At 43.8% G+C, this 19,931-nt stretch overlaps 1 protein-coding gene across 1 annotated transcript in view; it reads right to left on the reverse strand.

Moving 5' to 3' along the window:
- Nucleotides 1-1,529: 1,529 nt before the first annotated feature.
- tbl1xr1a (tbl1x receptor 1a) overlaps nt 1,530-19,931 on the reverse strand; it is a 92,072-nt gene continuing 73,670 nt past the window's right edge. The window contains exons 3-16 of the mRNA XM_042007012.1: nt 13,120-13,221; nt 7,803-7,948; nt 7,436-7,661; nt 7,229-7,361; nt 6,986-7,127; nt 6,184-6,247; nt 5,826-5,923; nt 5,684-5,744; nt 5,493-5,614; nt 5,301-5,375; nt 4,900-5,027; nt 4,323-4,488; nt 4,146-4,247; nt 1,530-4,072 (exon numbers count right to left, since the gene is read on the reverse strand). Of these exons, the coding sequence (XP_041862946.1) occupies nt 4,046-4,072; nt 4,146-4,247; nt 4,323-4,488; nt 4,900-5,027; nt 5,301-5,375; nt 5,493-5,614; nt 5,684-5,744; nt 5,826-5,923; nt 6,184-6,247; nt 6,986-7,127; nt 7,229-7,361; nt 7,436-7,661; nt 7,803-7,948; nt 13,120-13,177 (1,548 nt within the window). The 5' untranslated portion in view covers nt 13,178-13,221 and the 3' untranslated portion in view covers nt 1,530-4,045. The remainder of the gene's footprint in view (nt 4,073-4,145; nt 4,248-4,322; nt 4,489-4,899; nt 5,028-5,300; nt 5,376-5,492; nt 5,615-5,683; nt 5,745-5,825; nt 5,924-6,183; nt 6,248-6,985; nt 7,128-7,228; nt 7,362-7,435; nt 7,662-7,802; nt 7,949-13,119; nt 13,222-19,931) is intronic.

Consider the following 19,931-nt stretch of genomic DNA (forward strand, 5'->3'; position numbering starts at 1 on the left):
GTGACATTCCACGTCTCTAGAGCTAGCTTTTGCAGCCGAGGATCAGACCGCCAGGGTCCCTGCCTCTGGCAGCCGCCCAGCTCACACTGCACCCGACCCCTATGGCCCCTCCTGTAGGTGGTGAGCCCACGGGAGGTGGGGCTCATGTCACCTTTTCAGGCTGAGCCTGACCTAGCCCCATGGGCAAAGGCCCAGCCACCGAGCGCTCGCCTCTGTGCCTCACCTCCAGGCCTGGCTCCAGATGGGGGCCCCAGTGACCCACGTCCGGGCAAGGGAAACCTTGGTCCTTGCTTTCTCATCATCATAGGGGTGATTTGAGCCGCACTTGGTCTGGTCCCTCCCCAAGACACCTGTTTGCCATGGGTGACCCTACCAGGGGCATGAGCCCCCGACAACATAGCTGCTAGGATCGTCAAGACGCACAAACTCCTCCACCACGATAAGGTGGCGGCTCAGTTTTGGGTGTAACTGTAGAGTCAAATGTCCTAGAACAGTCAAGTTGAGCAGATAGTGCAGAGAATGGGTAGAGGTGTGGCTATCATATTGATATCTAAGTCCAGGTTCCACAGTCAGCTAAATCTGGTCTCCAGTTGGTCGGACCAGTAAAATAACAGCATAATAACCTATAAATAATGAAAACTACACAATTTTCTCCTTTAGTACAAAGAAGTACATTACTGAGATGTTTACATTTGACAAACTATCCTTTTAGAAAATATTATGAACCTGAAATTTCTGGAGAAAAATTAGTGAAGTTTTGACTATATTTTCCTTTATTTCCACATTTATTCAAACTTCAGATCAGCATGGATCTACAAACCAACAAACACTTAATTTCAGGTATCTGGAAGAGAAAAATCCAGTATTTTAAATGATCAGAGTAACTTGTTATTTTAATGTACATACGTGTACGTTTCCACATGCGTGTAGTAATCCTGACCACCTGAACTGACTCACCTCATCATACAAGTCACATCTATGAAGTCAGAAAGATGGAACAAGTTCTCCTCCTGCCTTGGGAATGTTTTACCTTTAAACATGAAACCTGGACACAGTGGAGATCAGTTACTCTTATTATAAAATGAAAAGAGTTAATATCTTCTACGCCCCGGGCTGTATGTACGACACCTCCGCTAACGCATGGCCACACTGTACGTAGGCTGCATCGTAAGCGCTGCCCAGTCTGGTTCTGGTTTTAAGTCCAAGCTCAAGACCCACCTCTTCAAATATCTTGCTTTTACTTTTTATCCTGGACTTTTGTCATTTGTTTTTTTATGGATTTTAACTGTTTTACTGTGTAGTTGTTTTATTGTTCAGCTCGGGTTGCAGGAAATTTGCTATACAAATAAATGTGAACCTGAAGCTTCAAACTCATTCAAAACTTTTATTTGCTTCATTAAAACCCATAAAAATTCATTCTTTGTGTTTTGACAAGTAATAAAACACAGACACGTGATTGTCACCCACTTCTGTGATTTTTTTCTTTTCATTTACCCCCCCCCCGACACACACAAATCAAAACTCCAAACTCTTATCAAAATATATTTTATTCTGGACTTTAAGTTTCACTGATCTGATGACATGGATGTGATGCAAGCTGCAGACAAAAGAAAAGAACCAGAACGGCTTGGAGAGCCCTAGCGCAGTGACACATGACGGTGCAGATAAAGGCTGACTCAGCAACCATCAGTAACCAGACCCAACCCCACTATCAACACAGCCGAAGTCTTACCAGTCCAGTTTGAGCAATGCCCAATTGATTACCGGGGAGGGAGAAGGTTCATTACAGATGTTTGTGTAGGGGGAGGCGCTCATGGAGGCAGCTTCTGTTCGGGTTCAGTTACACCTCTGACCGGTTTCTGAGCTTCATCTGAGCAGGGCACGGGTCTGAGGTTTTCCTCGAAAACTGGACATGCTTCAAATCCAAATGAAGGAAGCTGATGGAGATCTCACCTTGTCACTGTGACATGCTGCAACATTCCCGAACATGTATGACTCAATCCTGAACCTGAGACACCGGATCTGCCTCCAGAGCAGCTCCCACTACTAAACATCTGCAGGAATCCCAAAGTTTCAGGAGACATCTGGTCAAAACTTCCTGAAGAATCAGATAAAAACAGGGAAATTTAGTGGGGATTTTCTCCTGGGACAGGAAGCTTTCTGTTGCCGGGTCAACCTCTCCGCATGGAAGTAGCACAACAAAATTTTCCCACGTCATAACACGGCCCAGAAATCAGCAGCTCCTTGATCTACAAAGAAATTACAAAAATGTAATTTTAAATTTGTATAAAATGTGTTGCTGAAACACATAAAACAAACTGAACTTTGGTGACAAAGAGCCCAGAACTGATGAAGATGATGAAGATGCAGCTCGGTCCCAGCATATTATGCACGTGAGGAGAAAACTTACTGAGTGTTTGCTGCCTCACGGCTTCCAGAACATCCTGATATCTGCATGAACACGGGAGGAAAACCCGGACAGGAAGCTTCATCTCAGATCTTAGACTGGTTTGAAACTGGGAACTAAGGTTTGGGGTTGTGGACTGATCAGTTTAACCCAAATGGATTTAGGTCTGACTCACATGTTGTTGGGTTTCTAAAAGTCCAGTTTCTGAGTGGACCTGGTTGAGGTTCTGACCTTTGATTCCTCCCGGTCTTACTTGCCCGTGCGGATGCAGATGTTTGATCAGGAGGGTTTCTGGAGAAGACCACATGTGATCTGAGTCCAGTCCAAATCAGATCTGAATCCGGTCTGGATCTAGTCCGTATCTGGTCTGAATTCGTTTGGATCTGGTCTGAGCAGCTCCAGGCAGAAATCTAACACAGATGGTGGAAATCATGATGATGCTGTTGTTCAGAGGTGTCTGGCGCGTGTGTGCCGGTGTGTGTGTTGGAACATGTTTGGTGTGTGTGTGATCTAGCCACTCCCCCCTCCTCCTCCCAAAGATAAAAAATACAAAAACATTAAAGGAGATCAGAAATTTAAAAAAAACTAAGTGCCGTCCTGTTTGGTGGCGGAGACATGAAGACGTGGAGACATGAAAATGAGAAACGTGGAGACGAGAAACGTTGAGACGTGGAGACGAGAAACATGGAGACATGGAGACGGGAGACGTGGAGGCGAGAAACATGAAGACGTGGAGACGAGAAACATTGAGACGTGGAGACATGAAAATGAGAAACGTGAAGACGTGGAGACATGGAGACATGAAAATGAGAAACGTGAAGACGTGGAGACATGGAGACGAGAAACGTGGAGACAGAGACAAGAAACGTGAAGACGTGGAGACGTGGAGACGAGAAACGTGGAGACAGAGACGAGAAATGTGAAGACGTGGAGACATGGAGACGAGAAACGTGGAGACATGAAAATGAGAAACGTGAAGACGTGGAGACGTGGAGACATGGAGACGAGAAACGTTGAGAAAGAGATGAGAAACGTGGAGACGGAGACGAGAAACGTGAAGACGTGGAGACATGGAGACGAGAAACGTGGAGACAGAGACGAGAAACGTGAAGACGTGGAGACGAGAAACGTGGAGACGTAGAGACGAGAAACATGAAGACATTGAGACGTGGAGATGTAGAGACATGGAGACGTGGAGGTGTGGACGCGCTGTGAGCTGACTGGAATGAAGATCAACACGTTTTTATTGATTTACGTTGTCATGGCGATGGTTAGAGATGGAAAAGATGAAAACAGCTTCCAGAGTTTGGTACATATACGGATCTGTAACTTTTTCTTTCTTTTTTTGTTGTTTTTTGTCTTTTTTTTTGTTTTTTGTCTTTTTTCTGCTGCGTCCCTCCTGAGTCTCTCTGAGAGTCTGCACAGACAGCGAGGGACGCCTCCATCTGTCCATCTGTCCGTCCTTCTGTTCCTCCCCGTGTCTGGACCTGCTGTGTCGGGTACTTCCTGTTCCTGCTTCCTGTTTGTCGTGGGCAGGGCCTTAGTCGTAAGCGTGGGCAGTACGCAGGGCACGCAGGGACAGTCATTTGGCTATGTACACATTCATGGTCGGTCCATGGCTTCCAACAAACAGCAGCTCTATTTCCGAAGATCTAATACACACACCTGGAAGACAGGACAGGATCTGTAGGACGAGTTTGAGACAGGAAGGAAAATGTCCATCCAAACATTAACTTACAGATCCGTCTGATGCGCTGGCTCCCACTTTGTCTCCTGCTGCGTTCCAGCAAACCTCGAATATTCCTCCCGTCCCTCTGTAACTGTGGACTAAAGCTCCCGTCTGGACACAGACAGACCCGTGTTAGTCATGTGGGAATTTCCTGAGACAGCGACAGCTAGCTCCTTCCCGTCCTACCTGCGTATTCCAGATGTGCACACATTTGTCAAAGGAGCCGCTGGCCAGATGGCGGCCGTCGGGGCTGAAAGCCACACTGTAGACCGGCTCCTGGTGTTTGGTCAGAGTGTGGATGCAGATACCTCGATCCACATCCCAGAGACGCACCGTGGAGTCAAACGATGCGCTGCATGGAAACCAGACAGCAGCCGTTACAACGGCCCACCGTCACCGTCTAAAAACTCGCGTAAAAACGGATTTTACTGGAACTAAAACAGAATTTCTTTTTGGTTGTATATGTAGATGATTTGGCTCAGAGAATAAAAAAAGAAAAAAATATTACAAACCTGAAATTTCTTGAAAGAGATAAAAGTGCAGTTTCAACAATAACTTGCCTCCATGTTTATCTATTTTTACATAATTGATTTATAATTTATTTTTTATCTGCTTATTGTAATGAATTTATTTGATATTTAATTATATCTATTCTACGGGAGCGAAAAGAAACAAACGGATGTGCTTTCCCTGAAAATCAGCAGCACGAAGATGTAAAAAACGATGGAACATATCACACACACACACACACACACACACACACCTGGCTAGCATGAGGTTAGCGCTGGGGTTGTTGGTTCCAGGACCTGTTGGACTCCATTTGATGGTGTAGATTTCTTTACTGTGAGCCTGCAGGTCGTGGACACATGAGTCCTGCTTCATACTCCAGATCTTAGGACACAGGGAAAGACCAAAAAACCAGCCATCAGGTGGTGGAGACGAGCAGCGGTTAAAATCAGAAGGGCTGGACTCTCACTGCTTCAATAAAACTAAATGGTATGTGGCCGTGACCGCTTGTTAGTCATTACATCCACTAGAGGGCAATGCAGAGAAATCAGCACCCTGTCGCCATAAACTCAGTAAGTTGATAAATCTGTGTGATCCGGTTTGGTCAGCAACAGCCGTTTAGAGATCAAAGAGTCCATGTATGACATCACAACTCACCTTCAACGTCATGTCATCTGAGCAGGAGGCTAACAGGTTCCCCATGGGGTCCCACTTGATTGCATTTACTTCATTCTGGAAGAGGAGAGGTGAAGGATGAAGCGGAAGAGGTGTGGACCTCCACCCTCCAGTCAGCTCAGCACCAAACATCTGCTTCAACATTTATGGCTGCAGGTGTGGACGCAAACTTACTGTGTGTCCCTGGAATGTCTTTATGGGTCTGTCCTGTCCCAGTTTACAGACGTGGATGCACATGTCCGTACTACATGAAGCAAACGTGTTGTTGCTCTGCCAGTCCACGTCTAACGCCGGAGCTGTGGGACAGGAAGTGGGAGGTTAAACACACTCTGACATCAGGAATCCACCAACGGACGCTACCATACCTGAATGGAAGGGAAACTGTTGCTTGGCTTCTCCTGTGTGAGCGTCCCATATGATTGTTGTCTGCAGAGACAGGACAACCAGTTAATCCACCTCCCACATGACAGGGAAATATCCCACTAATGGAGGAAATGAGCTGTTTACCTTGTCTACCCCTGCACTCAGGATAAAATTGCCTTTTTTATTCCATTTCAGGGCAAAGATGGGACCTTTGTGTTGTCCGAGCGTACTGGCCAGATTACCTGGAATTCAACACAAAATCAGTAAACATCAAATCTGAATGAAACATGTCCAGGAGGAAATTCGGCATGATGTAGTGATGTAAAGCTGCCAGCAGATGGCAGCATCAACCCATCACCACCTGCTCTGTGGTGGCATTTACAGCTGAAACGCCCCAGACATCATCACAGTCACCTTTATACAACTTCTCTACTCAATCCTAGTTTTTCCTGGAGGGAAAACAAACTTTAAGCCTATAGGCTGAGAGTGAAAGCTGTCTTACCGTCTTTCGTCCATATTCTGGCAAAGCCGTCATACGAGCCTGTTGCTAACAGCGTGCCTTCACTCTGTCAGGGAGAAACAGTTCATCAGTACGGACAATCAGACTCCACCAGAGCAGCTTTAAACCCACAACATCCGTCTTCCTCTCAGAGTTTTAATGCCAGCTTGTTCAGATACCAGAGTGATAAACACTGACTACCATCTAACGTTACCATTCTTCAGGTACCGCTGCAGTCTGCTTCCTATATATGGGTCTCTAGCAGGGAACCGAAACCTACGTTTGTAGGCACTTCTTTGATCCATATCAGAGTTTGTTCATTCACACCTCCCCAAACGTGCCGGACTTTCCAAGCAACCAAAGCAGAACATCTTTTACTGCAGAGGGTAGCGGTTCTCTGGGCCGTTCCCGGTTCTCTGGGCCGTTCCCGGTTCTCTGGGCCGTTCCCGGTTCTCTGGGCCGTTCCCGGTTCTCTGGGTCGTTCCCGGTTCTCTGGGCCGTTCCCGGTTCTCTGGGCCGTTCCCGGTTCTCTGGGTCGTTCCCGGTTCTCTGGGCCGTTCCCGGTTCTCTGGGCCGTTACCGGTTCTCTGGGCCGTGTGTGTGTGTGTTTGTGTGAGGGAGGAGAACCCTTCCCACCTCTACGCTGGCTCTCTGTGAGAACCATCACACTGCTGACGTCCGTCTGGACACGTTAACTTCAGACGTTTCGGCAGCATCCACCTCATTTCACAGATTAATATTAATGATTCACATCTTACATCTGGTGTGTGTTAGTGTGTGTGTGTTAATGTGTGTGTTGTCTTACATTCCAGTCCAGTGAGGTGACATCTTTGTTGCTGGGGACGTCCTGTCCTCCCTCCCTTATGCAGTGCCTCAGGACCAGCTGTGTGGAACTGCTCGTACTGTTCTCACTCAGGTTCCAGATACGAGCCGTCGAGTCGCCAGACCTGACGCACACACACACGCACACACACATTTTTACCTCCAGCCCCTTCAGCAGGTTTACGTTAGCGATGTCTCCCTCAGAGAACATGGTCTGTGGTCTCACCCTGACGCCAGCAGATCGCTCACTGGATTCCAGGCACAAATGAAAACCTCCGACTCGTGGCCCCTCAGGACCATGGCCTTGTTCTGAGGGATCTCTACATCTCCATCTACCTCCATCAGGTCTGCATGGTTGTCTGAGGACAGAGTTTGATGGATCAGACACACAGCAGGAGAACAACAAGCTTTCAGGAGATGCAATCCCACCCACTTGCTAAGGCATGGGCTCCATTCTCCTCTCCGTTGGCAGTATTCTCTCCGTTCTTGGTGTTCCCGGCGAGGCTGCCTCCTGCGGCCGACGCCGGTGCTGAAGCTGCAGCTTGCTGCTGAGCCATTTTGTCTCTGTAGGCCTGCTGCCTCGTCTGCACGACGTCCGGCATCACGGCGTCGATGAGGGACAGGGACTCGATGGGCCGCCCGTCAAACAGCGTGCCGTCCTGCAGACAACGTAGATCAGACACAGAGGAAGAGGAGTGAAGCCAGGCAGCATCTCCTACACAAAAACTACAAATCCTTTCTGTAAAAGTCTGAAGCTGTAAAAACGTCTGGAACTACAGAGAAGTGATGCTGGTTCCCACCTCGTTGATGCTGACTTCCGCCTCCACATACTGCAGGCCCTTCTGAATGATGCTGATGAGGGCAGCAGGGGGAACCAGAGCACCGTTGATGTTGGACTGACTGATGTGGCTCTCTATGCCGAAGGTAAAAGCTGAGTGGGAGAATCCTGGGGGGGGACGATGACACAGTTACTGCCAGGCTTAGCAGACCAAGACCATTCAAGACGTCAACTTCTCATCTTCATCCAGGTCTGATACATCACAACCTCATCAGGAGCTTTTACTCTCCAGTCAACCTGAACTTATACTTAAAAATAAGAGCATCAGTAACCCACAGGACAACGGCTGCTTTTAAATATTAATAACAATAAAAAAGAGACAGTGTGAGCTAAAGACATAAAAATTCAATCAAATAAATAAATAATTCAAATCTAGAGCAGGGCTACTCGATTCTGTCCTACGATGGCTGCAGCGCTGCAGGTTTTCCATGTTTCTCTGCTCCAACACACCTGACTCAAATGAATGACCTTCCTAGGCTGTTGGATCCATTTAACTTCGATTGAGCAGGTTAACCTAACATCATGTGTTTGGATGGTGGGAGCATCCGGAAAGAGCCCATGATCAAAGTCCTCTGTGCTAAGAACGAGCTGTCGGACTATCTAGTGTTCCCAGATTATTCACATACATCCTGCTTCCCTTTTAACACTTTCTCCTAGACCTCAGTATTAAAAAAGCTACCATTGTTTCCTCAGAGGTAGATTCCTCCGAGGTAGAGGTTATGTCCTCTGCTTGCCTGTCTTTTAGCAACATAACTCAAAAAGTTATGGACAGAATTGATTACATTTTTGGAAAATGTCAGAAATAGAATGAAGGATCATGTGATTAGATTTTGAGGCTGATCCGGATCGCTGCCTGGATCCAGGATTTTTTACTATTGGGACATAGGAATCACAGCATCTAACTAATCAGTTAATGCCCAGAATTATTGGCAAAGAAAATACAGGAGGACATCATGGTAGATGGTATAATCTGACATATTATGGAACTGGTGGAAATATAGGGGGTACTGGGTGGGCTGGTCTGCGCTCTTCGAGTGCTTTTAGGTTTTATTATGAGTATGAAGCAGCTACAGACATCACTGTTGATTGACTTTAGGTTTATTTTATAAGGTTCTCAGAAATAATATAGAAAAACATTTAAACTGGATTAATGTAGTTTATCTGTCTCTTTTATTAGGAAATGATGTGTTCAAAATAATACCAGTAAAGATGTGACAACACAACAATGTTCACAGGAATGGATTTGGTATCGGCAGATATCCGATTTCAGATATCAGCATCAGACCGGAACCACAAAAGAAGATCAATGCATCGATAGATACAGCAGCATAAAGCCGACCAGAAGAAGAAAGCAGAATTTTCTGACAGTAGTTTTTCATTTCCAGTTATTCCTGCTACTATCTACCTGCTATCCTCACTAAACCAACTCCAGCTCAGCTGCTTTGTGGCGCCACCGTGCATCAGAAACGTCTTCTTGGCTTTATTCCAGCCATAGAGGAGCATTATTTTTCTTCTTTTCACACACACATAGAACTTTCTGCTCACTGGTTGATCTTTGGCTGCTCCTGATTGGACGTTACCGTCAATCTAAGCTCTCTGATTGGTGAAAAGTCTGACTGGAAGTGGCTTCATCATCATGTCTAGGTCTAAATAGAGGTCTCTTAGCAACACAGTAGTGATGGTGATGTTTTTATGATGAAATGTGATAAATAATGCTGTTATCATGGATCATTGTGGATTTACCAGATAGAGTCTCTGAATAAAATTACATTTGGTGGCTGGATTGTAAACCTCCTGGACGGGATAGAAATGCCTGGAAAATGTCTGTAGATCAGCTAAATCAGGGGTGTCAAAGACACAGTGGGCCAAAATGAAAAAGAAATAAAAAATGGAACAAATTGGGGCCAGACTGGCAAGTTTATTTCTACAGGACATTTCATGTACAGGACAATTCAAAGTGGTTCATGTAAACATTAAAATCATTGCAGATGGTGCAAAGAAAAAGTAGTAAAAGACAGCAAATAGCAAAAATCCTAATATAATCATAATAAAATCATATATTACATTAAAATGTATAAAAGAAGAACAAGTCAGTGGATTTAAAAGTGTCTACGTTTGGTGAAAGTTTCATCTCCACTGCCAGCTGAAAAGCTAAATGCTGCTTCTCCATGTTTAGTCTGGACTCTGGTCTGGACTCTGGTTTGGACCCTGGTCTGGAGTTTGGTCTGGACTAGTTGACCAGAGTGGATCTAGGAGCTCTGCCAGGTTTATATTCTCTGAACAAAACACAGATGGATTCTGGGCCTAAACTGTTCTGGGATGTAAACGATCAGAAGGGTTTAAATCTGTTCTGTGACTGGAAACCAGTGTAAACTGGAAACCAGTGTAAACTGGAAACCAGTTTAAACTGGAAACCAGTATAAACTGGAAACCAGTGTAAAGATAGTAAACTGGTGTGATGTGTTCAGATCTCTTAGTCCTGGTTAAAACTCCAGCAGCAGCATCTGGATGAGCTGCAGATGTTTACTGGTCTTACTGGGAAGTCATTTTAAAGACCAGTACGGTAATCCAGCCTACTGGAGATGGATCATGAAGGAGTTTCTACTGGTCTTACTGGGAGACTAAACTTTTAATTCTGTTGATGTTTCTGGTAAAAAGCTTCTTAGTGAAGCTTTGATATGGCTGCTGAAAGTCAGGTCTGAGTCTATCAACACTCCCAGGTTACCACCTTGGTCGGTGGTTTTAAGAGCCCGAGTCTCCAGATGTTTACCAGTGCTGACCCTCTTCTCTTTCTACCAAACAGAATAATTCACTTCTGTCTTCATTTAATTGTAGAAAATTCTCCTCATCCAGGTGTTTATTTGCTCCAGACTCTGACAGAGTAAGTCTGTTGGGCTGCAGTCGTCTGGTGACAGAGACATAAAGTTGTGTATCATCTGCATAACTGTGATGGTTCACTCATTGACTCATTTTCTGTGCCATGTGTGCATCCCAACCATTAACAGGCGAGAGGCAGGTACACCTGGACAGGTCGTCAGTCCACTGCAGCGGAGTGGTTCAATGTTTATTAAAAGCTGATTAAAATGACCTTATTGCACATATTGAACCTTGAACTAACAGAACATGTTATTTATTGCCTATATAACAATATTAATCATTAAATAAATTTTAAAAAGGTTCAAATTTGTTACACTTATTTCTTATGGCTCTATGTACATTTTTTTCCTGTGATTTCAAGTGAAAACATTTTCTACACAACAGCCAGAAATAATTTCCTCTGGCCCCCCATTAGAACTTTTCTAGACCCGGCCCTGCATAGATGAAGTATAAATCCTGCCGACCACCAGCAGCTACTGTTAGAGAAGGTCCTGCCAAAAACAAGACTTTGGGGTAAATATATAAAGGTGTGAACCATGAACAGCTAGTTTCCTCCTTCTCAGCTGATCCATAAACACACGCAGCAAGAGAAAAAAGCCGACAGCCGCCATGATTCATGAAGCAACATGAGAGGAGGAGGAGGAGGAAGCAGACATGTCGGTGCAGAACGCAGGATGAGGTTAAAAAAAAATACGCGAAAAGTGCAGGTATGGTTCATCTTTTCCATCTGGCCTCTCCTCACCTCTCATAAGTTCATAGTGAAGGTTATAGAATCTAACATAGCTGCCAACCTGTTAGGCCACAATGTGAAATTAGATGAGTAAAATTACTGATCATAATCTCTGGTTCATATTTAACTATTTTTTTCTCACAGTTTCCTTTAAAAACTTTTTAAAACTCTGGCGCCTAAAGGGTTAATAACTTCTACCATTTGGAGCCTTGTCCAGGCGTTCGTATCTGTCATGGTGCTTCATTCAAACTGTGTTCTTACGTTGTTTTCCTTCCTCACTGTTTCCACACAGACACTCAGCTGTGAGTCTTTCACATCCACAAACATCTTCTCTGTTTACAAAGTCAACTTTTCATTTAGCCATTTTTTGGGGAGAGGGGTCGTTGACAAAGATGAGCAGCTATGTCAGGCTGCTAGAGAAAAAGCGAGGTATGTCCTCGCAGCCTGTGGTTGACGCACCAACACACTGGCAGTGCATTGTGGGTGTTGTAGTATTATAGTGGTGCATGCGCTCCATCAGCGGGCCAGCTCTAGTGGTGATTAAATATGATCATGCGGGCCAAAGATAATTCATTCATGCGCTGGATGTGGCCCGCGGGCTTTGAGTTTGTCACATGTGACCTAAAGGATAAGCTATACATCACAGTTTACCCCACAGAGTTTCACACTAGAGTTCCTGAGGCACAGATGATATAAGTGATCTGGTGGAGTTTTAAAGGTCCCATATTAAACATTTTTTCATCAATTTCATGTGGGTATCAGAGGTCCCTGGTCCTTAGTTTCATTCATTCCAAATGTAGCTTAGGTGAGCGCTAATGAGAAGGGGTTGTTTCTGTGTCTGAACCTTTAAATGTTCATGAGTGGTGCCTGTCCACACTCTCTCTGGGAGAAGATGTGGTTTTCGCTGGTGTCCGCTTGGTATTTTTAGAGGGCAGACTCAGCTAGCGGGGGGGGGGGGGGGGTGTCGGGGGGGGCTTAAATCACAGCATCCACTACTGGGGCCGCGGTCATTTCCCTTCGTGACGTCACAAAGGGAAAGCAGCAAGCGAGAGAGGTAAAGCATTTTCTTATTTTGGGGCCTCACACGGTCTATGAGGTCACATGACTGTTAGAAAACCTTTAGAAAGTGAATTTTGCATAACACGGGACCTTTAAGGGTTGATAAGTTAAAATAAGTCATGTTCAAATAAATGTGGGGAAAGATGAACAAAGCTGCTCTGTTTGTGCTGATGAGTTACTTTTTCCTAAATCTGTGTGACAGAGGTAAACAACTACCACAGAGACAGAAAAACCTCAGAAAGCCACTAAAATATAAAATCTATGGTTTAAATGGAGCTTGAATAACAGCGAACAATCATCAAACAGCTGATGGAGTTTGTCAGAAAAGAACCTGGTCTGGTTCTCTAAATGTTTACTGTGTCGGGTAAACAGAGTTCACCACGAGCATGCTGGGTAAATAAAGGCTTACATGAAGTTCTAACAACGGTTTAGAGATACTCAGCTGCTGTCCACAATGTGGGCCCTCTAGTGAAGTCTGTTTGCCTGAAATTTAAACTAAAGGGCTAAATTTAGCTGGCAACATATTAAGGCATGTTACCAAGACGATAACAGATTATTTCTTCTAAAACAGGTCAGTAAGGACATGATAAACTTAGTAATATAAGAGGGATACCTGACTCCTGTAGGTATCTGTAGACCAGGAAGTTGACCTCATCACTGCTAATGCTCATCTTTAATCCCGTTACACCATGAGGTCAGCACGCACACATCGAGCCTGGAAAATAGAGAGAGCTTCATGAAGGACAGTGAAACAGCAAATACAAGCCTTCATCACACAACATCTTCAACAACAGCTTCAGTTCCGGAGGTACTGTGGCCTTGCTCCCTGCACAATGTGGTCACTGCCCTTCAATTTTAATTGCAAACACACAGGTCACAAACAGTCAGGATTGGGGAGGAGGAGGCCAATGGGGACCTCTCATACCCCTGGTCGCCGCCAGGGGGGCGGGCAGGGGGAGGTGGCTGCCCTGGGAACTGGGACCCGGATTGACTGAGCTGATGGGGGACTGGTGGCCCTGGGGGATGACCAGCTTGCCTCATGACTGCAGGGGGCTCTGGCTGGGACTCTTCTCTGGGACGGGAGTCATCTTCGATGTGGAGTAGCTTGGGTTGGTGCTCCGGGGCTGGTTGTTGTTGTGATACTTTTTTTTCTTTTTTATTTGGTGATTATTTCAGAACTCTTGATTACTGTCAGCTCTGTTTTTCTGTAAAAGTTGTAGGAAACTTTCTGGTGTGTTTATGTACAGGTGTAACGGTGTGTTGTCTGGTGATAGTGTGGATTGAAGGGTCGTTGCTTCTGTCTGTGGAGTTTTTTTCTTCTTTCTTCTTTCCCTTTTGCTTCTTTTTGCTGTCTTCATTCTTTTTCTGTCCCCTCCGGTCAGGTCCAGCAAGCTTACATAGATTCCATGATTCAACATAAATAAATTAATCAGATTATCAACAGGAGCCTTATACCCATAACCCTCTGGACAGGTTAGAAAGAAAAAAAAAGAAAAACTTATTTGTTTACCTGACTTAATTAATGTATTTATTAATGCATTACTTTTATGACAAAACATGGGAGAGCAAAATAAACATACTTGCTCGCAGGTTAAACTACTGTCATTCATTCATCAACCCCCCTGGGAAAAAAAATCCACATGAGCGACCTCTTTGGAAGCACCTGCCCTCACTATGCGTGCTCGGAAACTCACCATGCACATGCGAGGCCTTTCATGTGTGCAGGAGTTTCTGTCAGGCACCCCTCGCTTGAGGACGGTGGCCCTGGTGGCTGCAGATTGGCCTCCATTGTCGTGTGTAGGGTCATGCTTGTTGTGGTCGCACTAGTATAACGCTTTGGTCTAAGCCCTGCATGCCCAGTGGCGGTCCGACTTGCAGTGAAAACACAAGCCTGAATTGACTGGACCATTCTAAAACATCCGAACCGCACCGGCCTGGACCGAACCGCTCATTTTTACACTTCTCTATGCATTTGTGCTTCGTTATGTAAATGAGGGGGCGTGTCCTTGTGGCAGATCTTCATCTATTGGTCAGTCAACACTGAGCAGGTCACAGGTTGTTAGTGCAGCCTCAGCTGTGCAGCCTGCCTGGCTGTACAGGACCTTCAGCCTGTTGCTCTTTTAGGTGAATTATCACACGATCACTGATGACTGTTTTCTGTTTGCTGTGGATCAGTAACTGAGAGGCTGTTCCAGCTGCAGAGCTGCACAACTAACGGGCTGAACGTTCTGGTGAAGTTGGCTGTGATGCTCAGAGAACGTTGCCTGGATCAATGACAGGAAAACTTATCTAAATGTACCATGAACGCCTTCTGAAAGTTGCAGCTAAAATTTAAAGAACCTTCCCTGAACCACCTGCAGCCGCTGCTCCTGGAGAAAGACATGCTCCTCTCGGACTGTGGAGCAAGCCGAACCTTCATTTAAGTCATTATACGGGTTTCCCTGACATCACATGACATCATCAGACCAAGACCACCCCTAACACATGACATCATCAGATCAAGACCACCCCTAACACATGACATCATCAGACACAGACCACATATAACACATGACATCATCAGACACAGACCACACCTAACACATGACATCATCAGACCAAGACGACACTTAATACAGGACAAGTTACTGACAGGAATTTTATGTTGTGTTTAACCCCCACTGTTTTTAGCTTTTGTGTCAACAAACTGTTTTTGAATGAAGTATCATCACATGATTCTTCCAAAATTTCATAATATCAGTGTAACATCAACTTTTTACATTGTGTTTCAATTTCACCTGAAAGTTGAATATCGCTATATTTTTGTGATTTGTAATTCTGTGTTGGGCAACATACAATGAAACACGCATGTACTCACTGACGATAAAAGTTTGTGTCGCAAACATGAGCAACTTTTACTTTTAATTATACATATCTATACATATATATATATATATATATATATATGTCTCTCAGCTGGGAATGTCAGCTGTGTCTCTGACGGATCCGTGATCAGGTCTCCACCGGCTGCAGGAGCAGAGGCGGCTGTTGGAAGTAGTCCTGGTGAAGCTGTTTGCACCGAGGGCATCCACCACATGAACACAGACATGACGTCATCGTCTTATAATAAACTTGTCATATCTTGAAAACCAAAGCAGCGCAAACATTTTTTTTTCGGCACAAACTAGCACTAATGCAGCGGAAAGTGGGTGTTGCGTGGGGTGGGGTGCCAGCTTCTTGAAGAGCAGGAGGAAGAGATGCTCTCTGCACGAAGCCAGCTGTTGCTCGCCGGTGTGGATAGGGGTTGATGAATTTATGCGTGATGGTGGTTTAACCTGCACAGGAGTATGTTTATTTTGCTCTCTCATGTTTTGGCATAAATGTAACACAATAGCTCATCAATAATCGGGGCAAAGATCAACACGACACCCTTGAACACGGTGATGTTTCATCTTCCAGACCTGAGACGGTTACTGGAGGCTGAATGATGATAAACAGGCCATTATGGTGTCAAGTTGGAGGCTGCTGGTCCATCTGGAGCCGCAACAACCTCAGACAGGTTTGCTTTGATTTTCAATAAGATTTTACTTTCTCATGTTAAACTTCTACTTGGTGATATTATTCTGTATCTGGAACTTTTCACTGAGAACAATAATTGAACAATGAGCCTTAAACAACATCTTTAGAGATTTCTATAAAACTCTGTATACATCACTAGGGCTGCCACAATTAGTCGACTAGTCATGATTATGTCGACTATTTTAATTGTCGACAACTAATTTAATAGTCGAAGCTTCGTTATTTTAAAAAGAAACCTGCAGCGGCATTTTCCACTGCCGCCTCTGCGTTTCTGTCCATGGCACACATGCGCAGTAGAGGTAATCGGGGTCAGACGTGATGTCACCGGAAGTAAAACCAGACGGGCTTTTGTATCATCATGGCTACCCGGCAACGGACTTCTAAAGTGTGGGAACATTTTAAGAAAACAGAAGAAAAAGCTGTCGAATGCGTTATCTGCAAGGCAAAACTTGCCTTCCACAACAGTACAAGTGCGATGCACGAGCACCTGAAAAGGAAGCACATTGTGGCTGATTGCGACAACGAGGAAGATGGACCGTCGTCTAGGTAAGCTAACTGGCTAAGCTAACAACATTAGCGTAAAACTTACTTTCTCATACCGATAGCTGCAAATGTTAACATAAGTGATGACGATTTGATTAACCTTAGTTAGCACACACGTCACATGTCAGGAGTGCTCTGGAAATCCTCCTTCAGTCTGACACCGACAGTCAGAGTGAAAATGAAGATGGAGAATCTGAGGAGGACCGAAAGAACCAAGTTGTGATAAGTGAAGTTCGGCTGTACTTTGGAGAGGCCTCGCTCTCCAAAAAGGATGATCCCCTCAAATGGTGGAGGGAAAATGAAGGGCGTTTCCCCACATTATCAAAGCTAGCCAAATCTTTTCTCTGCATCCCTGCAACATCCACCCCATCAGAGCGGATTTTCTCTGCAGCAGGGAACATCTGCTCTCAAAAGAGAGCAAGCCTTTCAACAAAACATGTAGAAATGCTAACTTTCCTGGCTACAAACAAGAGCCTTCTGTAGTTTGGGACTGTAGAGAGAGCGTGTGGTCAAGTTGACTACAGTTGTGAGTACTGAGTAAAATGCACTTTTTTTTATGTAGTTTTGTTACAGTTCAGTCTGTGAGACCAAAAGTTAATTACTGGTAATATTCCTTATTTTCAAGTGCCTACCTCATTTGATGTGAATGTAGCTCTGTTTGAAGCCAGAGACGAATGATGGAAAAAAAGTATTTTGTGTTGTTTTGGCCAGTGCCTTATCCTTATTCCATCAACTGTTTGCACTTTATGATACGTGTTTGTTGCTACAGGCTGCATATTTCATTAAAGGTTTAATGAACTACCATCTTAATCGTCTTTATTTTAGTTAGCATATACCTCATAATATAATCATATGTAAATTAGATGTAAAATCTAGGTTTTGTATCCAATTTATATATGATCCGATTAGTCGACTAATCGAAAAAATAATCGATGACTAATCGATTATCAAAATAGTCGTTTGTGGCACCCTATACATCACACTTAGATCCATCAGACAATGATATCCATCATTTTCTTAACAACATAGATCTTCCAGGTTTACAGCAGGAACAAGTCACGGCCTTAGATTCCCCCCTCACAGTGGAGGAGCTACATGAAGCCCTTAAACATATGCCCTGTAAAAAAGCCCCAGGTCCGGATGGCTTCCCAGTAGAGTTCTATAAAGAATTCTGGTCAATACTGGCCCCAACATTTTTCAAAATGGTGACACAAATAAAGGAAAATGGTTACTTACCCCCAAACATAAACTCTGCCACCATTACTGTACTATTAAAACCAGGTAAAGACCCCACAATACCATCTAGCTACAGACCCATATCACTGATAAATGCAGACCTTAAAATAATTTGCAAAGCATTAGCTGGAAGGTTAGAGAAAGTAACTCCTCTCATTATACACCCTGATCAAACAGGCTTTATAAAGGGCAGATATTCCTCTGTTAACATGCGGAGACTAATTAATATAATAGATTATTCTACTATCAATAACCTGGAAACAATAATAGTTTCTTTAGATGCAGAGAAAGCTTTTGATCGTGTTAACTGGAAATATTTACTAGCTACTCTAAACAGATTCGGCTTTGGCCCATCTTTCATTAACTGGATTAAAATCTTATACAGTTCTCCTAATGCGAGTGTTAGAACAAATGATCAAATCTCTTCAAGTTTTAATCTACAAAGGGGTACCAGACAAGGTTGTCCACTATCTCCCTCACTTTTTGCTATATTTATTGAACCGCTAGCCGCTGCAATTAGACAAAATAAAGCTATTAAAGGCATTCAGTCCAAAAACATATTTCATAAAATAAGTCTTTATGCTGATGATGTTTTACTATTCCTCCAGAACTCACAAACCTCTCTATCTGAAACAATCTCACTAATTAATAAATTCTCATCACTGTCGGACTACTCCGTTAACTGGTCTAAGAGTACAGTTCTACCCATCAACTGTAGCTTTCAAAATCTACCCAGCATCACCTTAAAATCAGGTAACATTAGATACCTGGGTGTAAATATTCCCTCCAGGCTCTCAGAACTAACAAAACTTAATCACACTCACCTTCTCAAGACTATAGAAGATGATCTTGCTCGCTGGAAATCTCTACCCATTTCACTCATGGGGAGAGTCGCCACCATAAAAATGATGGTTCTACCCAAAATCAACTATTTGTTTTCTATGATTCCTATGAAACCCCCCTCTACCTGGTTTAAATCGCTAGAATCACACATCTCCCGATTTCTCTGGAAAAATAAACCACCCCGGATCAGTTTAAAAACTTTACAGAAGCCGAAAGATAGAGGAGGATTAGACTTGCCTAACTTTCAACATTACTTCCTAGCTAATAGATTGCAATATGTCCTAAAATGGCTCAAACCTAGTCCACTAGATGACCTGTGGATAGACATAGAACAAACATTTTGTGACAATTTGGAAATTTCTGATCTTCCTTTTTTCAGCTTAAGTATAAAAAGCAAAAGTGCTTTAAAAGTGTCAACATCAGCACTTCTCTGACAGCCTGGTGGGAATTTCTCAATAAAACCAACTCCTCAATAATACCATGTAAACTCACACCCATCTGGAACAATCCTGATATTCTACTAAACAAAAATATGCTAAACTTTAACCAATGGATTAACAAAGGAATTAAATACTTTGAACATATTATCCATAATAGAAACATGTTATCTTTTAATACACTCTTATCACAATATGGGATTAACAGCAACAGATTCTTAGAATATCAACAGCTCAAAACCGTAATACACACAAAATTCCCCCTTCACCGAACAGATCTGGAACTTCCTCCAATAGTAGCAGATTTTATGGACCTCTGTACCCCCAAATTACTTTAAAAAATATACAGATTAATGTTAAAAATAGATGACTCAAATTCCCTACCTACTTCAAAATGGGAGATAGATTTATCCATCAATCCTAGTCAACCATTTTGGTTACAAATATGTCTTAATGCCTTTAATATGACAGACAGCCCAAATTTACAACTCATACAATACAAAGTCCTCCATAGAACGCATTATACAGGACAAAGGATGTTCAAGATGGGTCTTAATCACTCCGATATCTGCACACAGTGCACAGGTAACACAGCAGATGATTACTTACACGCTTTATGGCTTTGTGCACCTGTCCAGAAGTTCTGGAATAAGGTCTGTGAGGATTTATCAACATGGGTTAGATGTAACATTCCTGCATGTCCAAAACTTTGTTTACTAGGTGACCTAAGTGACATTAATATAGACACTAACAAAGCACATATGTCTGTATCGGCATCCATTAAACACCAATCAGTTAACTCTCAGTC

Source organism: Melanotaenia boesemani, chromosome 14 (assembly GCF_017639745.1).
Source record: "Melanotaenia boesemani isolate fMelBoe1 chromosome 14, fMelBoe1.pri, whole genome shotgun sequence".
NCBI classification, from domain to species: Eukaryota; Metazoa; Chordata; class Actinopteri; order Atheriniformes; family Melanotaeniidae; genus Melanotaenia; species Melanotaenia boesemani.